This window comes from Suncus etruscus, chromosome 4, assembly GCF_024139225.1.
Source record: "Suncus etruscus isolate mSunEtr1 chromosome 4, mSunEtr1.pri.cur, whole genome shotgun sequence".
Lineage (NCBI taxonomy): Eukaryota > Metazoa > Chordata > Mammalia > Eulipotyphla > Soricidae > Suncus > Suncus etruscus.
The window spans coordinates 146,363,812-146,379,550 of record NC_064851.1 but is presented as its reverse complement, the minus strand read 5'-3'; the positions used below and the strand labels follow the sequence as shown (position 1 = coordinate 146,379,550).

Sequence of the window (15,739 nt, the reverse complement as noted above, 5' to 3'; positions counted from 1 at the left end):
TGTGATCCAACACACACACACACACACACACACACACACACACACACAGAGCAAACATAACAACCCCCCTACTGGTTGAGCCTCAAATAGGAGGAGGAAGCTGGCTTACCCAATGGGCATTGGGAACAAAGACACATCTGGGGGCCCTGAGATTACCAGCAGGTAGTGTGAAGAAGTTTCTGCCTGGGAAAACTGGGAACTGAGGTGGGGCAGGGGAGGGCCTCAGTTCCTGATATCCAGTTTGGCAATTCTTTTAGTTCCTCCTCTGCCTTGGCCCAGCCTTATTTGGTGAGGGCGGGAGCACACAGGACAGTTCCACACACACCTCTTTACCCACGGCACTCATGAACCTTCCTCTTTTTTTTTCACATCCTCAAAAGTGCCTTCTCTTGGGCCACTTACTCACCTAGTGCCACCCCAGGCCCATTTCCCTCCATACAGCAAGGCACTTTGGGCCATCCAGAGAAGGAACAGAGTGAGTGACTGGGGGCATTTATGCTCCTCATCACATTGCATAGTTCCCCTATATGGAGAACTCACTCCGTGCCAGCCTCTGAGGACCAAACACAGCTTCCAACTCGCTGCCATTCCTGCTCTTGTAGGAGGCGGCTCAGGAGCCCTTGCAAAGCTTGTGCACCTGCCAGTTGGCGGCGCCAGGCCAGCTTGAAGATGATAAGGTCTGAGTCCCAACTCAGCGCCTAGAGGCCAGCTGGGGTCTGTCGGGCGGCCTGTGGCATTTGGGGGCTCCCCCTCTCCCCTCCCAACCTGCCCTTAAGCCTCTCCCCTGCCCCAACCCAGAGAGCTCGGTCGGGGTCAGCCAGACTCAGCTGGGCGGCTCGGGCCCGGGCGAGCGCCAGCAGGTGGAGGGGCGGAGCGATAGGGGCGTGTCCTGAGCATGGGCGTGACCTGACTGGGTGCGTGGCCCGAGGCGGGAGGCGTGGCCTACAAGGGGGCGTGGGCCGAAACTGTAAAGATGCCGGGGCATGACCGAGGTGTGGCCTACGAAGGGGCGTGGCCGGCCAGGAGGCGTGGCCCGAAGTCTTAACAAGACAGAGGCGCGGTCTATAGGGGGCGTGTCCCGGAAGTAGGAGGGTCCCAACGCCTTAAAGCGTCCGGGGCGTGGTCTAATAGGGGCGTGGCCAGACAAGGGGGCGTGACACGAATCCTTTAAAGGTCGGGGCGTGGCCCGTTAGGGGCGTGGCCCGAAGTCTTAAAGGGACCGGGGCGGTGGGTCCGGCCGCAGAAGCTGCGCGGGAGTCCGGCTCTTCCATCCGTGCGTCCCGGAGCCGTCCCTAGCCAGCACCGACCATGTCGTTGGCGGCGTCGCGGGCGGACTGGGGCCCGGGGGCCGTGTGGTCGCCGACGCACGTCCAGGTGACGGTGCTGCAGGCCCGGGGCCTGCGCGCCAAGGGCCCCGGGGGCACGAGCGACGCGTACGCGGTGATCCAGGTGGGCAAGGACAAGTACGCCACGTCGGTGTCGGAGCGCAGCCCGGGCGCGGCTGTGTGGCGGGAGGAGGCCACCTTCGAGCTGCCGCCGCTGCTGTCCGGCGGGGCCGCGATCGCCAGCGCCAACGCCGCCGCCACCCTGCAGCTCACCGTGCTGCACCGCGCGCTGCTCGGCCTCGACAAGTTCCTGGGCCGCGCCGAGGTGGACTTGCGGGAGCTGCACCGGGACCAGGGCCGCAGGAAGACCCAGTGAGTGGAGGCCGGGGGTTGGGGGTGTGTGTGGGGTGCCCCGATGGAAGAGACTGACCTGGGGACCCCTCCACCTGATGGATGAATGAATTCCTGACTCCCTCTTCGCAGCCACCCGCAGCTTCTGCTTGCCTTTCCCACTTTGGGGCTCCTTGAAAGCCGGGGTGACATTTATTTATTTATTTATTTATTTATTTATTTATTTATTTATTTAGGTCTTGGGGTCACACCCGGCAGTGCTCATGGGGGACCATATGGGATGCCAGGATTCGAACCACCGTCCTTATGCATTCAAGGCAAATGCCCTACCTCCATGCCATCTCTCGGGTCCCAGCTGGGGTGATTTTGATTGGGGGGGGGTCGGTGTTTCCAAACCTGGCGCGATTTTGAATTTGCAGACTTGATTTTTTGGCTCAGCAAAAACTTCACGCGTTTCTCGAGGACCTGGAACTAGGAATTCCCAGCAGTGATGGTCCTGAACTGAATGCATCTCTTAGCTTCTAGCTAGGAAACCCAACTTGTCCTGAGTTGACAATTGACTGACTGACTTTCTTGGGCCGGGTGCAAGGAGTAATAAACTGCAAGGGGGTGAAACCCTAACCCGGGTTCGGTTCGGTTCGAGGCTCTGGCATGTAGGTAAAGGGGCTGGGAATGCAGCCACCTCCCACCCGCACCTCACACCCACACCTGAGGCCTAGGGCCTCAGGCTCAGGGCCTGAGAGAATTTGCCCTTCTTCCCCTCCTAAAGAATTCCAAAGCATTCCAAAGAATGCTGAGGCAGTTTGGTCACAATTTTTAGACTGAAAACTATATTAACTCTCTTGGCCCTGGCCCCAGGCTACTAAGGATTTCCCTGACCTGGCTGGAGCCAGCCTCTGCCTTGGGCCAGGCCCTGCTGGGACACCTGCACTGTTTTGTTTCTAGTCGACTTTCTGCTTCATGAACCCCAGGCTAGCGGTACCCTATATCCATCCTAAAACCTAGGTGGTACCCTATCCAGAAACCTACGCAAAAACCAATTCACCTGAAAGTAGTGTCGGTTTTCCTGGCTCTCTTTTTCAGTGAAACATTGATCACACTAATTCACGCTCCCAAAAGCCAACTTCAGCCCTTTGCTCAATTGATGGCTGGACCCTACCTACACAAGATGTCAGTCTCTCTCGTGTTACCATCCAGCTCGACTCCCACAGTTTGTGAAGCACACGCATTCACTATGGGATGGCTTAGATGTTAACAGCATTTTTAATTTGCTCTTGTAAAGGAGACTGGAAAAACTAGAGGGTAAGAAATAGCCAGACTCGGGGCCGGAGAGATAGCATGGAGGTAAGGCATTTGCCTTTCATGCAGAAGGTCATCGGTTCGAATCCGGGCGTCCCATATGGTCCCCTGTGCCTGCCAGGAGCAATTTCTGAGCATGGAGCCAGGAATAACCCCTGAGCACTGCCGGGTGGATCCAAAAACCACAAAAAAAAAAAAAAAAAAAGAAAGAAATAGCCAGACTCTCCCTTCTCTGTAGGGTGGGTCCAATTTCAGTACCCACGCTCACAAATGTAAACCTGGTTTCAACTCTGAGGCCCAAGAGGAAGAGGCATTTCTGAACACAAATCAGATAAATAAGAATAGAGTGGCTTGAGCTGAATGGATGAAGTGTCTCCTGGCATCAGTTTACAAGCCATAAGGTGTGTTTGCTAAGGAGGAGCTGAGGCCATGCTAATTTTCCATAAGATTAAATGACAGTAGGCCTAAAGTTGGCAGCTGCATTTCCAGCTTCCACTGGTTCCTGTTGGTGATCCTACTTCCATCCCATGCCAACAAATGTGGATGCTAAATTTTGCCACCAATTTATTTGGGGGGGGGGGCTTCACCCCTGGCAATGCTCAGGGGTTACTCCTGACTCTGCTCTCAGATATCGCCCCTGGCAGGCTCAGGGGACCATATGGGATGCCGGGATTTGAACCACCATCCGTCCTGGGTTGGCTGCTTGAAAGGCAAACACCCTACCACTGTGCTGTCCCATCTGCCACCAATTTCTTGACTTTTGTTTGTTTGTTTTTGTACCACACTGGGCGGTGCTCAGAGATTACTCCTGAAAAGCTTGGAGGACCATATGGGATGATGGAGATCAAACGCAGGTTGGCCGCATCAAGGCAAACGCCCTACCGGTTGTACTATTGCTCCAGCCTCTGCCACCAGTTTCTTTCTTTCTTTTTTAATTTGGGTCACTTCAGTGGCACTAAGGGGTTAATCCTGGCTCGCACTCAGAAATCGCTTCTGGCAGGCACAGTTTCTTTTTTTTGTTTTTGTTTTTTGGGTCACACCCGGCGATGCTCAGGGGTTACTCCTGGCTGTCTGCTCAGAAATAGCTCCTGGTAGGCACGGGGGACCATATGGGACACTGGGATTCGAACCAACCACCTTTGGTCCTGGATCGGCTGCTTGCAAGGCAAACACCACTGTGCTATTTCTCCGGGCCCTGCCATCAATTTCTTATGTGAACTTTTATTTTCCTTGAATGATGGCAGCTCTCTGCCAGACAGAAATGAGAATTTCAAATTTCTAAGGCTGGTGCCCACCTGTTCTGACTCATGGTTGAGTTTCAGACTGTTGGTCTCTTAGCACCCAGTTTTCCCTCTTTGTAGATGGAGGAGCTTGTTGCCAGACTTAATTGATGTTTGTAGAGTGTTTCTGGGTTGTGGGATTAATAGAGAGCCTGAGTATAGACTCAAAAGGTTCTGTTATGCTTCCTGAGGCAAGAAAACCTTTTTGACCTCCCTTGCCAGGAAGAGTTTAGTCTTTGCTTCTCTATTCTGTCCTTTCCAATATCATTCTAAATGTCTAGGGCTGATTCCTGTCTCTAGTTAATCTTCTTACTACTTAGTCGTGTTCCCACTCAGAGTGCTTACTTGGCAGTTTCTTTTCTTTTTTTTTTTTAATAACTGGAAAGGAAAGCTGTTTTGTGCCTCTCATGGGTAGGCGAAGTTGCACATTTTCGTTTTATGAGTTCTTGGGACTTTCCAAGGTGCTGGAGGAACCAACCCAGTTAGGCCTGTCTGAAGGCCTAACACATCACTTGATAGCTGAAGTTTGAGGAATGTGATATTGAGAGACGGAAGTTGAACAGAAAGAAACTGGTTGGACTAGGAAAGTCATTTGAACTAGTTATTAATGGTTTGACTCCACCTTAGATATTATACACCAGAAATAAAACAAAAAGCTCAAATCTTGTGTGTGTGTGTGTGTGTGTGTGTGTATGTGTGTGTGTGTGTGTTTCCAGCAGAGTTGCCGTAGTGTATGACTTTTGTCATGAATCCAGAAGTTGAAACATAGGATTAGGAGTTAACTCTGCTAACTGCTAAATGTTTTCATATGTTTCTTTGATAAACCCTTATCATATTTGGAGTCAAGAGAATATGCTTTTTTTATAAGAGTCAGTTTTGTGAACCCCAAATTTTTGTACACCCATTGTCTTTGTAATATGAAAGAAATACTGACCTTGAGGTAGGGTACATTTAATAGGGAAGAAAGATAGAGATAGGAAGAAATGAAAATGAATTGATTTCACACTTTTACTTATCTGGTATAGACTTACATTCTAGGGTCAGAGAGAAAGTATAGTAGTATAGTGGGTGGAGTGTTTGTTTTGCACTCTGCTGACCTGAGTTTGAGCCCTGGCATATGGTCCCCACCATCCCCGCACCTTCAGGAGTATTTATTTATTTATTTGTTTTTTGTTTTTTGTTTTTTTGGGTCACACCTGGTTGTGCTCAGGGGTTACTCCTAGCTCTACACTAAGAAATCGCTTCTGGCAGGCTCGGGGGACCATATTGGAATGCTGGGATTTGAGCCACCATCCTTCTGCATGCAAGGCAAATGCCTTACCTTCATGCTATCTCTCCGGCCCACCTTCAGGAGTATTTTTGAGTGTAAAGCCAGGAATAATTCCTGAGCATTTTTGGGTGTGGCAGAAATGCCCCAAAATAAACATTTAAAAAAGATCTGACATCTATTTTGGTTAAATGGGAATTGGCTAAGTCTAAAATTTTAATAAAACAGGACTTTGAAAGGCAGAATTAGGTGACCAATATACAGGATTCTCTGCACAGCTTTACTTACCTCATGAACCCTAGAATCTTAGGTTAATTTAATTAAAAAAGTTATAGATTGGGGCCAGAGTGACAGCACAGCAGTAAGGCATTTGCCTTGGACATGGCCAATACAGGATGGACCCTGGTTTGAATCCCGGGCTTCCCATATGATCTCCTGAGCCTGCCAGGAGCGACTTCTGAGTGCAGAGCCAGGAGTAACTCTTGAGCTCTGCTGGGTGTGACCCAAAAACCAAAAAAAAAAAAAAAAAAGTTATAGATACTTACCTTGTAAGCTGCTGACCTGGCATACCTTGGCCCCCCAAGCACTGCCTAGAATGATCCCTGAATGCAGAGCCTGGAGTAAACACTGAGCTCCGCTAAGTATTTTGGGTGTGGGCCCAAAATTTTTAGAAAAAACCATATATAGATACACTAAGAAGGGCAAAATTGGAAAAAAAGTATAGGGACAGATAAAATAAATATTTTGCTGGGTTGAAGGTCAGTGTTTACATATCATGAAACAATAATGTAGCTATGAAGAGATTGGATGATGCAAAGTCATTTTCTTATATCTCTAGAAGACTCGAGAAGGAATTTTGCAAGTGAAATAATTTAAATCATAATGAAGGCTGGGGAATATTGAAGAAGAATTAATTAGAAAATTAATTTTATTAACATTTTATTTTTTATTTTTATTTATTTATTTATTTTGGTTTTTGGTTTTTGGGTCACACCCGGCGGTGCTCAGGGGTTACTCCTGGCTGTCTGCTCAGAAATAGCTCCTGGCAGGCACGGGGGACCATATGGGACACCGGGATTCGAACCAACCACCTGTGGTCCTGGATTGGCTGCTTGCAAGGCAAACACCGCTGTGCTATCTCTCCGGGCCCTATTAACATTTTATTATAAAAGAAACATAGTAAATAATTCAGGGATAGCTGGATGCAGAGAATGACTTGGGTGAACATAGAGATTCAGTAATGAAAAGATGAAGCCCTCAAGGTTTGTGCTTATATTTTAGGTTTTCCGACAATATTTAGGTTTTGGTTAGAGACTGGAAAGTCTGAGAAATATTGCTTGTATCTACTCTCCCCATTTTCTACTGTTTCCACTTGTCACTTATTGGCTTCCTGGTGTAGGACACCACTGATAGCTCAGCACCTAGTTCTGGCCAGGTCTGTGCCAGTGTTGGGATAAATAAGCAAATCAGTTTGAAGCAACGGAATGAAATGACTAAGAAGCAGAGGCCATTTCAAAGTCATTGTTAAGTTAGCCGAGAGATGTTCCCTCAGGTTTTTTTTCATGCTTTAATTATGTATTCAAATGTATGGCATTTATTTAGGCTTGAGGAAATTCTTAGCAGTTTATTTTTATTTATTATTTGGGGGGCCATACCTGATGATGCTCTGAGGTTACTCCTTGCTCTGCACTCAGGTCACTCCTGGTGGTGGTGGGCAGGGGACTTAATGGATGCTGGGGATTGAACCCAGGTCAGCCACGTGCAAGGCAAATCTCCTACCCATTGTGCTATCCTCCAGCCTCTTATTTTTTCTATTTTTTTTTAAATTCATTCATGCTTTTAGTAAAGTTTTTTTTTTTTTTTAAATCTACTATTTACTTCATACCAGGTACTAGGTATACAGTGGAAATAGGTGTGACCCAGACAGCCATGAATCCTGCTTTCAGGAAGCTGAGTCCTGGGGGAAGACAGAGCCCTTAAACCAGGGGTCTCAAACTGAATTTACCTGGAGGCCGCAGGAGGCAAAGTTGGGGTGATCCTTGAGTGCAAAGTCCGTAGTAAGCCTTGAACATTGGGGGGTGTGACCCAAACAACTAAAACAAAACAAAACAAAAAAAGATTCCTTTAGGGCAGGGCCACCAAATGTACGGAGGGCCATTTGTGGCTGCGAGTTTGAGACCCCTGCAAATGAACACATAAATAAATAATCAGGTATTGCGGCGTCAAACCTGGGGAACCAGGCTGAGAAGAGTGGACACTGCATGTTATCAAGGGCCTTGCCCTTCTGAGGCAGGTCCTGAAGAATAAAAAGAATTTTTTCTTGAGAGGCGGGGCAGCCTGTGCGAAGGTCCCGAGGCAGGAATACTTAGGAATCTCGAGTGTGTGATTAAGGCTAATAAGGAAGGTAGGGCTTAAATAGGAGAACGAGAAGCTGCCAGTGAGTGAAAAACAGAGAGGACTGATGTGATCTAGTTTGTCAAAAATGGCCGGGTTGGAGCTGGAGAGGTCATACATGTATTGTACATAGCTGACCCGGGCTTGATGTGCCCTGAGTCCATGCCAGGAGTGATCCCTGAGCAGAGAGTCAGAAGTCTTGAGCACAGCTGAGTGTGACCCCAAACCAAAATTATTGACCGTTGGTGGAGAGTTGACTTGAAGCCGGCTTAGCCTAGAATCAGAAAATGGAAGGTTGAGGGCTGGGGAGATATTACAGGGGGTAGGGTGTTTGCTTTGGATGTGTTTGACCCAGCTTCAATCCCTAGGTGGTCTCCGGAATCCTCCTGGGACTGATTCCTGAGCACAGAGCCAGGAATAAGCTCTGAGAACTGTAAAGTGTGGCCCAAAAACAGAAACAAGAAAAATTCTCTTTTTTGGGGGGGTGGTCACACATGGCAGCGCTCAGGGGTTAATTCTGGCTCTGTGCTCAGAAATCGCTCCTGGCAGGCTCGGGAGACCATGTGGGATGCCGGGATTCGAATCACTGTCCTTTTGCATGCAAGGCAAACTCACTACCTTCACACTATCTCTCTGGCCCCAGAAACAAGAAAGATTTTAAGAAAGAAAACAAAAGGCTTTTGTGGTAATGTAAGCAGTGTTTTTCACTGTTTTTCCAACTGTGGCCCCCTTCTGGCCTTTTTTCCTTCCTCTGCCCTCTCTCCTACTAGCTGGTCCTCTGGTCTTGTGCTGTGATCCCTCCATTTACATAGTTTCACCTGTGTAATATCTTGAAGGGTACCTTGAAGGTGGGGCTATGTGATGCCCAGTTGATGGGCCCAGTTGATGCCAAATGCTGGTTAAGTGACCAATGGTGGTGGACTATGAGGAGAAGGGCTGGGGAGAAGTATCTGTGAGTGGGTCACCTAAATCTATTGGGATCCAGAAAGAATAATTATATTGAATCAAAAGCAGTAGACTTCCCACTGACCTGCCTCATGGTGGACTGGCTGGGGGGAGACTTGAGGTAGAGGAAGTGATTAAAAAAAAAAAAAGAAGAACAAATACTGCGGAGAGAGGCTGCTGTGGCCAAGGCATGAGGAAGTGACACCGCCTCCTTTCCCCAGCAGTCCCGGTGATACTGGGGTGACTTCACCTTAACAGACAGCTGTGGGAGGGACACCGGTGAGTAGGGTGAGTAGCCCGCTGTTGGGGCTGATGAATAAGAAATACCATGAAAGCAGGGTGTGTGCTTGTGTGTCTCTCCAATTTAGTTCTCAGGCAGGCCAAGTCTTTGTTTCGGAAGAGAACGTAGCTGACGTCATCTCTGACACAGTTGAGGTCCTTGCTTCAAGGAACAGGACTAGGAAAAGGAAAAATAATATATGACCCAGAAATATAAAGTACAACTTGGGAGGCAAGTCTCTCAGCCCTTTCAATGTCTTTGACCTGAGGGAATGTAAGGGTAGGAAGAGCTTTATGCTCATTCATTTAACCAGACTTCCTCTTGATCACAAAGACTTTATTTTTCTAATAAGGACCGTCAGAGAGAGGTTTTTATTAATAGTATCAGTCATGTCATTTTGATTGCTGTTATTCATGGAAAAAAAAAAGTCATCGTGAGCTGGTTAGATAGTACAGTGAGAAGGACTTTTACCTTGCACATGGCTTACCCAGGTTCATTTCCTGGCATCACCAGGAGTAAGTCCTGAGTACTGCTCTTGAGACCTCAAAACAAAAACAACAATAAAATGTCATAGTGCAAGACAGAAATGTCTTCTACCTCAACTTGCTGGCTGACATCACTTCTCCTCTGACTTAATTATGGTTCTGACAGCTATAAAAATATTAGTCTTAGCTGCCTCAAAAACTGCTTCTTGCCTTTGATGAGATAGCTGCTGCTGGCTGAGGCTTAGATCTGGAAGGGTTAAGAAGGTTTAACCTACATGGAGACAATGAGAGGAGGTCATTTGAGGCCTTATCTTCACTCACAGCAACTGTTGCAGATCTGCAAACCTTTGAATTCCTGCAGTCAACCCACCAGACCCTTGGGTTGACCTTTGGAGAAATCATTTCTTTATCAAGATCTGTGGTCTTGGGAGAAAGTTGGCTCATGGAGTTCTGCTTCCTTTTAGGTGTTCTGGGTTAGCTCTCAAACCAAGCCTTTTTTTTTTTTTTTCTTCAGCAGGTGCTACCTTTGTTCTCTTTTGAGTGATTGTGTGAGTCCATGCAAGGGCTCATAAAGGTTCCAGAATGAGCAAGTAGTTGTAGTTCTGTGGGACTTCAGCCAAGAAGCCTGCTTTAGCTTGCATGGAGCCCCATGAATTAAACAGTAGAGATGTGGGAAATTTAAGGTCAAAGTCCAGATTCACTCAAGTTCCCGGTGTGGGATATGACTGGCTTGTCTGTGCCCTTTCTGGACCAAAGAAACAGGTTACCTCTGTGACTTGATAGCTAATGAGGCCTTAGCCAGAGGAGCTGTGTTAAGGCACTAATGAGATGAGAAATTTCTTTCCTGCAGGGAGAAGTCTGTAGATAATCTGCTGGAGAAAAATGAAGGGCTTTAGTCTCCAGGGTGTCCCTGAGGGACACATTTAGGAATGTGCCTGTGGAGAGAAAAAAGTTGGTAGTAATTAAGTCTTTTCCTGAATGCCGGCCTTTGAATGGAGGAGAGGGAAGGCATTTATTAGAAATCCCAGAGAAATGTTTCTAGAGGTGTGGCTGCTCCACACTTCACTTTCAAACACTCTTTCACTAAGAGGCTGTGGCTAATCTAGGTAGAACAATGAAGACTTCCAGAGCGCTTGCACTGAAAAGGCCTCTTGTGATCTTAAAGAATGGCTGTGCTGTGTGGTGGGCTCTGCAGCTGGCTGGAGCCTGAGAGAACCCTCTGGGGTTTCAGGGTGTCGCATCCTCCAGCTTCATTCCTGTGAGGTTTGGTGACCTAGTAAGTCACCTTCTCATTTTTACTAATAATTGGCTGTTAAAATAGAATTTGAAAATGCTTATATTCTTTTGGTGTGTGTGTGTGTGTGTTGGGGTGGTGGTCTTTTTTTTCCCTCCTATAGACTTAAATTTGGAGGCTCTGTGTGGAGTAGGTGGAGTAGTTAGACCACACCCAGTCAGTGGTGCACTGGGTCTAGTCAGGCTACTCCCAGCTCAGTGCTCAGGAGTACTGGAGAGGGAGTGGCGATTGTATCTTATTAGGTAGGCCAGAACCTTGGACTCCTGCTTGCGAAACATGTGCTCAGATCCCATCGAGCCATCTCTCTGGTTCTGGACTTGCTTTGACTATCAGAGAAATCAGAGAAATTCTGCGCCCTTGCCTGGAGCACTCATAGAAAGGAGCCTTTAAGAGTGGAATGGAGAGAGGACTGGGTGCTTTATGTCTGTCATGCTGAAGTTTGCTTTCCTTTTGTTCTGGCTGCTTTTTTCATCTGTCCTCAGAGTCCTTTTGCATGAGTGATGCAGGCCCATGGCTTTGCAGCACTGTTCTTCCTAGACTGCATAAAGCACACCACTGGCATTTACATTTGGGCAGGAAGAGAGATGCCTGAGCTGATAGTAGAATATCAACCTCTGTGGCTTTTTTGAGATCTGACAAGTAAAAAGAAAATGGTCAGTCGATAATGCAGGTATGGTAGCCTCACCTGTTTCAAAACGCGTTTGTCTAATTTCCAGAGAACCGTGAAGTTTCCTTTAGCATTACCTTCAACTTCAAATGCATGTCCTGATCTTTACGCAGCCACATCTTGGCATAATCTGAAACAGCCAGGATGCCCTCTCCATCTCCGTCCTACCTCATAGAAACCTCAAAGTTCCATGTGAGGTCAAGTCTCTTGATAAGGGGCCGGAGAGATAGCATGGAGGTAGGGCGTTTGCCTTGTATGCAGAGGGATGGTGGTTTGAATCCCAGCACCTCATATGGTTCCCCCCGAGTTTGCCAGGAGCAATTTCTGAGTATAGAGCCAGGAGTAACTCCTGAGACTGCTGGGTGTGAACCAAAAACCGAAAAGAAAAAAAAAAGTTTCTTGATAAGTTACAGAAAAGATCTACATGCTGTATTTAAGAAAATGCTTAGATCCTTTTTTGTTTGGAGGCCTCAACCCTGTGCTAGCACTGTGCTGGAAGCCACTCCTGGCAGTTCTCAAGGGGCCCTGGGTAGGGGCCCAAACTGGGCTCTTGCATGCAGTGCACTCAGCCCTTTTTGCGTCTCTTTGGCACTTTCTAGGTCATCTTTAATGCTGGCCATTATTTAATATAAACTAATACCGGAGCTGAGTTTATCATTCCCTTCTAATGTGAGTTGCTATTTCTTGTATATGATGGGTGATTTTGTTTTTTTAGAGAGTTTTCTTTTCTTTTGGGGGGGTAGTTGGGCCACACCCGGTGACACTATGTGCTGGTAATGCGCTCAGAAATTACTCCTGGCTTGGGGGACCATATGGGATGCCAGGTTTGTCCTGGGTCAGTTGCGTGCAAGGCAAACACCTTACTGCTGCGAAATTGCTCTGGCCCTGTTAGAGAATTTTCTTGGGCCACATCTGAGAGTGCTCAAGAGTCAGTTCTGTCAGTGCTTGAGGGACCTGGGCTCAAACTGGGATCAGCTGCATGCAAGGTAAAAAGGTAAAAGCGAGGGGGCTGGCCGGGGGGGGGGGGGGGGGCGGAGGTAACAACAACAAAAAAAAGGTAAAAGCACTAGTTCCTTGTACTTTCTCTCTCTGGCTACTTGATGGGGTTTGGATACACTGGGTTACAGCCAGTCAGAAATTTGTTTTTTTTGTTTTGTTTTGTTTTGTTTTTTGTTTTTTTTTGTGCCTTACACAGCTATGTTCAGAGTTTACTCTTGGCACTCAGAAATTACTTCTCTGACTTGGGGAACCAAATGAGGTGCCAGGGATTAAACCTTGTGGCATGCAAGGCAAATGCCCTACCCACTTGTATCGTTTTGGCTTCTGCAAGTCAGAATTATTGATACCATGAATTACTTTTTTTTTCTTTTTCCTTTTCTTTCTTTTTTTGGGGGGAGGGTTGGGGCAATATCCAGTGGCATTTGGGTTACTCTTGGCTCTGCGATCAGAAATTACTCTTGGCAGGTTCAGGGGACCATATGGGATGCTGGGGATCCAACCCCTGTCAGTCCTGGGTTGACTGTGTGCAAGGTAACACCCTACCCAAGGTGCTATCACTCTGGCCCTCTTTTTTTTTTTCTTTATGAGGCATATGTAACAGTGCCTAGTTCTGGAAGTTCACTTCTTGTAGGGTTCAGGAGACCACGTGGTGGTAGGGATCAAACCCAGAACTCCTGATTGCGAAAGGCATGTACTTCAGACAACTGAGCAATCTCTCCATCCCTTAAGTTCCTTTTTCAGTCATTTGAGTACTGTGCAAACCGGAATATGTGTACCTCATTGAGTATTATGCAGTTATTAGAGTGGTGGGTCTGAAGTCAGTAAAGCAACAATTTCTACACACTTCAAATAAAATGGCATGTGTACTCTGATCAAAACCAAACAATCAAACAATAATAAGCTGATACAGTTTATTAAGCTCAGGCAAGTACCGAACTCCCTGCATTCTCCATAGCATCCTTCTTGGACTATATATATATATATATATATATATTTTTTTTTTTTGGTCACACCCGGAAGCACTCAGATGGCCAAAAGACACATGAAAAAGTGCTCCACATCACTAATCATCAGGGAGATGCAAATCAAAACAACGATGAGATACCACCTCACACCCCAGAGAATGGCACACATCACAAAGAATGAGAATAAACAGTGTTGGCGGGGATGTGGGGAGAAAGGAACTCTTATCCACTGCTGGTGGGAATGCCGTCTAGTTCAACCTTTATGGAAAGCGATATGGAGATTCCTCCAAAAACTGGAAATCGAGCTCCCATACGATCCAGCTATACCACTCCTAGGAATATACCCTAGGAACACAAAAATACAATACAAAAACCCCTTCATTACACCTATATTCATTGCAGCTCTATTTACCATAGCAAGACTCTGGAAACAACCAAGATGCCCTTCAACAGACGAATGGCTAAAGAAACTGTGGTACATATACACAATGGAATATTATGCAGCTGTCAGGAGAGATGAAGTCATGAAATTTTCCTATACATGGATGTACACGGAATCTATTATGCTGAGTGAAATAAGTCAGAGAGAGAGAGAAAAACGCAGAATGGTCTCACACATTTATGGGTTTTAAGAAAAATGAAAGACATTCTTGCAATAATAACTTTCAGACACAAAAGAGAAAAGAGCTGGAAGTTCCAGCTCACCTCAGGAAGCTCATCACAAAGAGTGATGAGTTTAGTTGGATAAATAACTACATTTTGAACTGTCCTAATAATGAGAATGTATGAGGGAAATTGAGAACCTGTTTAGAGTACAGGCGGGGGTCGGGTGGGGAGGAGGGAGACTTGGGACATTGGTGATGGGAATATTGCACTGGTGATGGGTGGTGTTAAAAAAAAAAAAAAAAAAGGATAAAAAAAAAAAAAAAAAAAAGAAAGGCAAATGCCTTACCTCCATGCTATCTCTCCGGTCCAAAACAATTTCTTTTTTTTTTTTTTGGGGGGGGGTCACACTTGGCAGCACTCAGGGGTTACTCCTGGCTCTATGCTCAGAAATCGCTCCTGGTAGGCTTGGGGTACCATATGGGATGCCGGGATTCGAACCACTGACCTTCCGCATGAAAGGCAAATGCTTTACCTCCAAATTATCTCTCCGGACCCCATTGGACAATTTAACACTACTTCGGGGAGGCTCTGGGGCCACAGATAAGTGCCTTGATTTAGTTTCTCAGCAGTTAATTGTTAAAATGTACAAGAGATCAGGAGAACATAGGAAAAGTAATGGGTGGGTTAACACATTTTTTTTAAATGTTAGAGAACATTTTTTTCTAACCATTTTATTTACTTTCTTAGAGATTGTCTGTAGAGCATTTATTATAGGAAGGATGTTATAGTATTTTCAGCCTTGTTCTTTATTTTAGCCTTGTTCTTTCTAATGTTTGTTTTGTTTTGATTAGGTCATTGAGTAGCTTTTAGGATTAGTTTGGTGGCTACCGATCAGCCTTTTGGAGTTTCTGTTTTAGGGATTCAAGTTAAAATGATGGAGCCTTTTGCCGATCCTGATTTCTTCGGAGTTCTCCAGAAATGGACAGTGGGCAGAGGGGCAGGTCACTTGGGTAGGAAGATTGACTAATTGGCCATTCTGGTTTCAGAGTTAGGTAATGATGACCTGCTTGTTCCCTTGGTCAATACCAAAACTAGTTGAACCGCTCAGCTCTGTAGGGTACAACCCCCGGATGTTCTCTAGTGTTCCCTAGGTTGTAAACATCTCTGGCCCAGTTCTATGGTCTACTCAGATAAGCATCTGGCAATTAACTTCTTTTCAGAATCCTTATAGATGTTCTCAATGGAGAACCCCTACAATTATCAGCTTGCTTTGTTTCCCCAGTTCCTGGGGAAGACAATTGTTGGGTTGTTTTCTACACACACACACACACACACACACACACACACACACACACACACACACACACACACACACACACACACAACTGTCTCTGTTTCTGTCTCTCTGACACACAACTCTGTCTGTCTCTGTCTTTCTGACACACACACATAACTCTGTCTCTCTGACACACACATAACTCTGTCTCTGTCTCTCTGACACACACAGACACACAGACACACAGACACACACACATACCACCCTCCCCCACCAAAGGGGAAGCTTTATAAGGCTGGACCTGGC

At 46.6% G+C, this 15,739-nt stretch overlaps 2 protein-coding genes across 2 annotated transcripts in view; one reads left to right on the top strand and one right to left on the bottom strand.

Moving 5' to 3' along the window:
• Positions 1-15,739, bottom strand: part of PLPBP (pyridoxal phosphate binding protein) — a 261,670-nt gene that overhangs the window by 107,994 nt on the left and 137,937 nt on the right. The gene's annotated exons all lie outside the window — the stretch shown is intronic.
• The window catches only part of RAB11FIP1 (RAB11 family interacting protein 1), a 45,067-nt gene continuing 30,593 nt past the window's right edge, over positions 1,266-15,739 (top strand). The window contains exon 1 of the mRNA XM_049771830.1: positions 1,266-1,697. Coding sequence (XP_049627787.1) covers positions 1,309-1,697 — 389 coding nt within the window. The 5' untranslated portion in view covers positions 1,266-1,308. The remainder of the gene's footprint in view (positions 1,698-15,739) is intronic.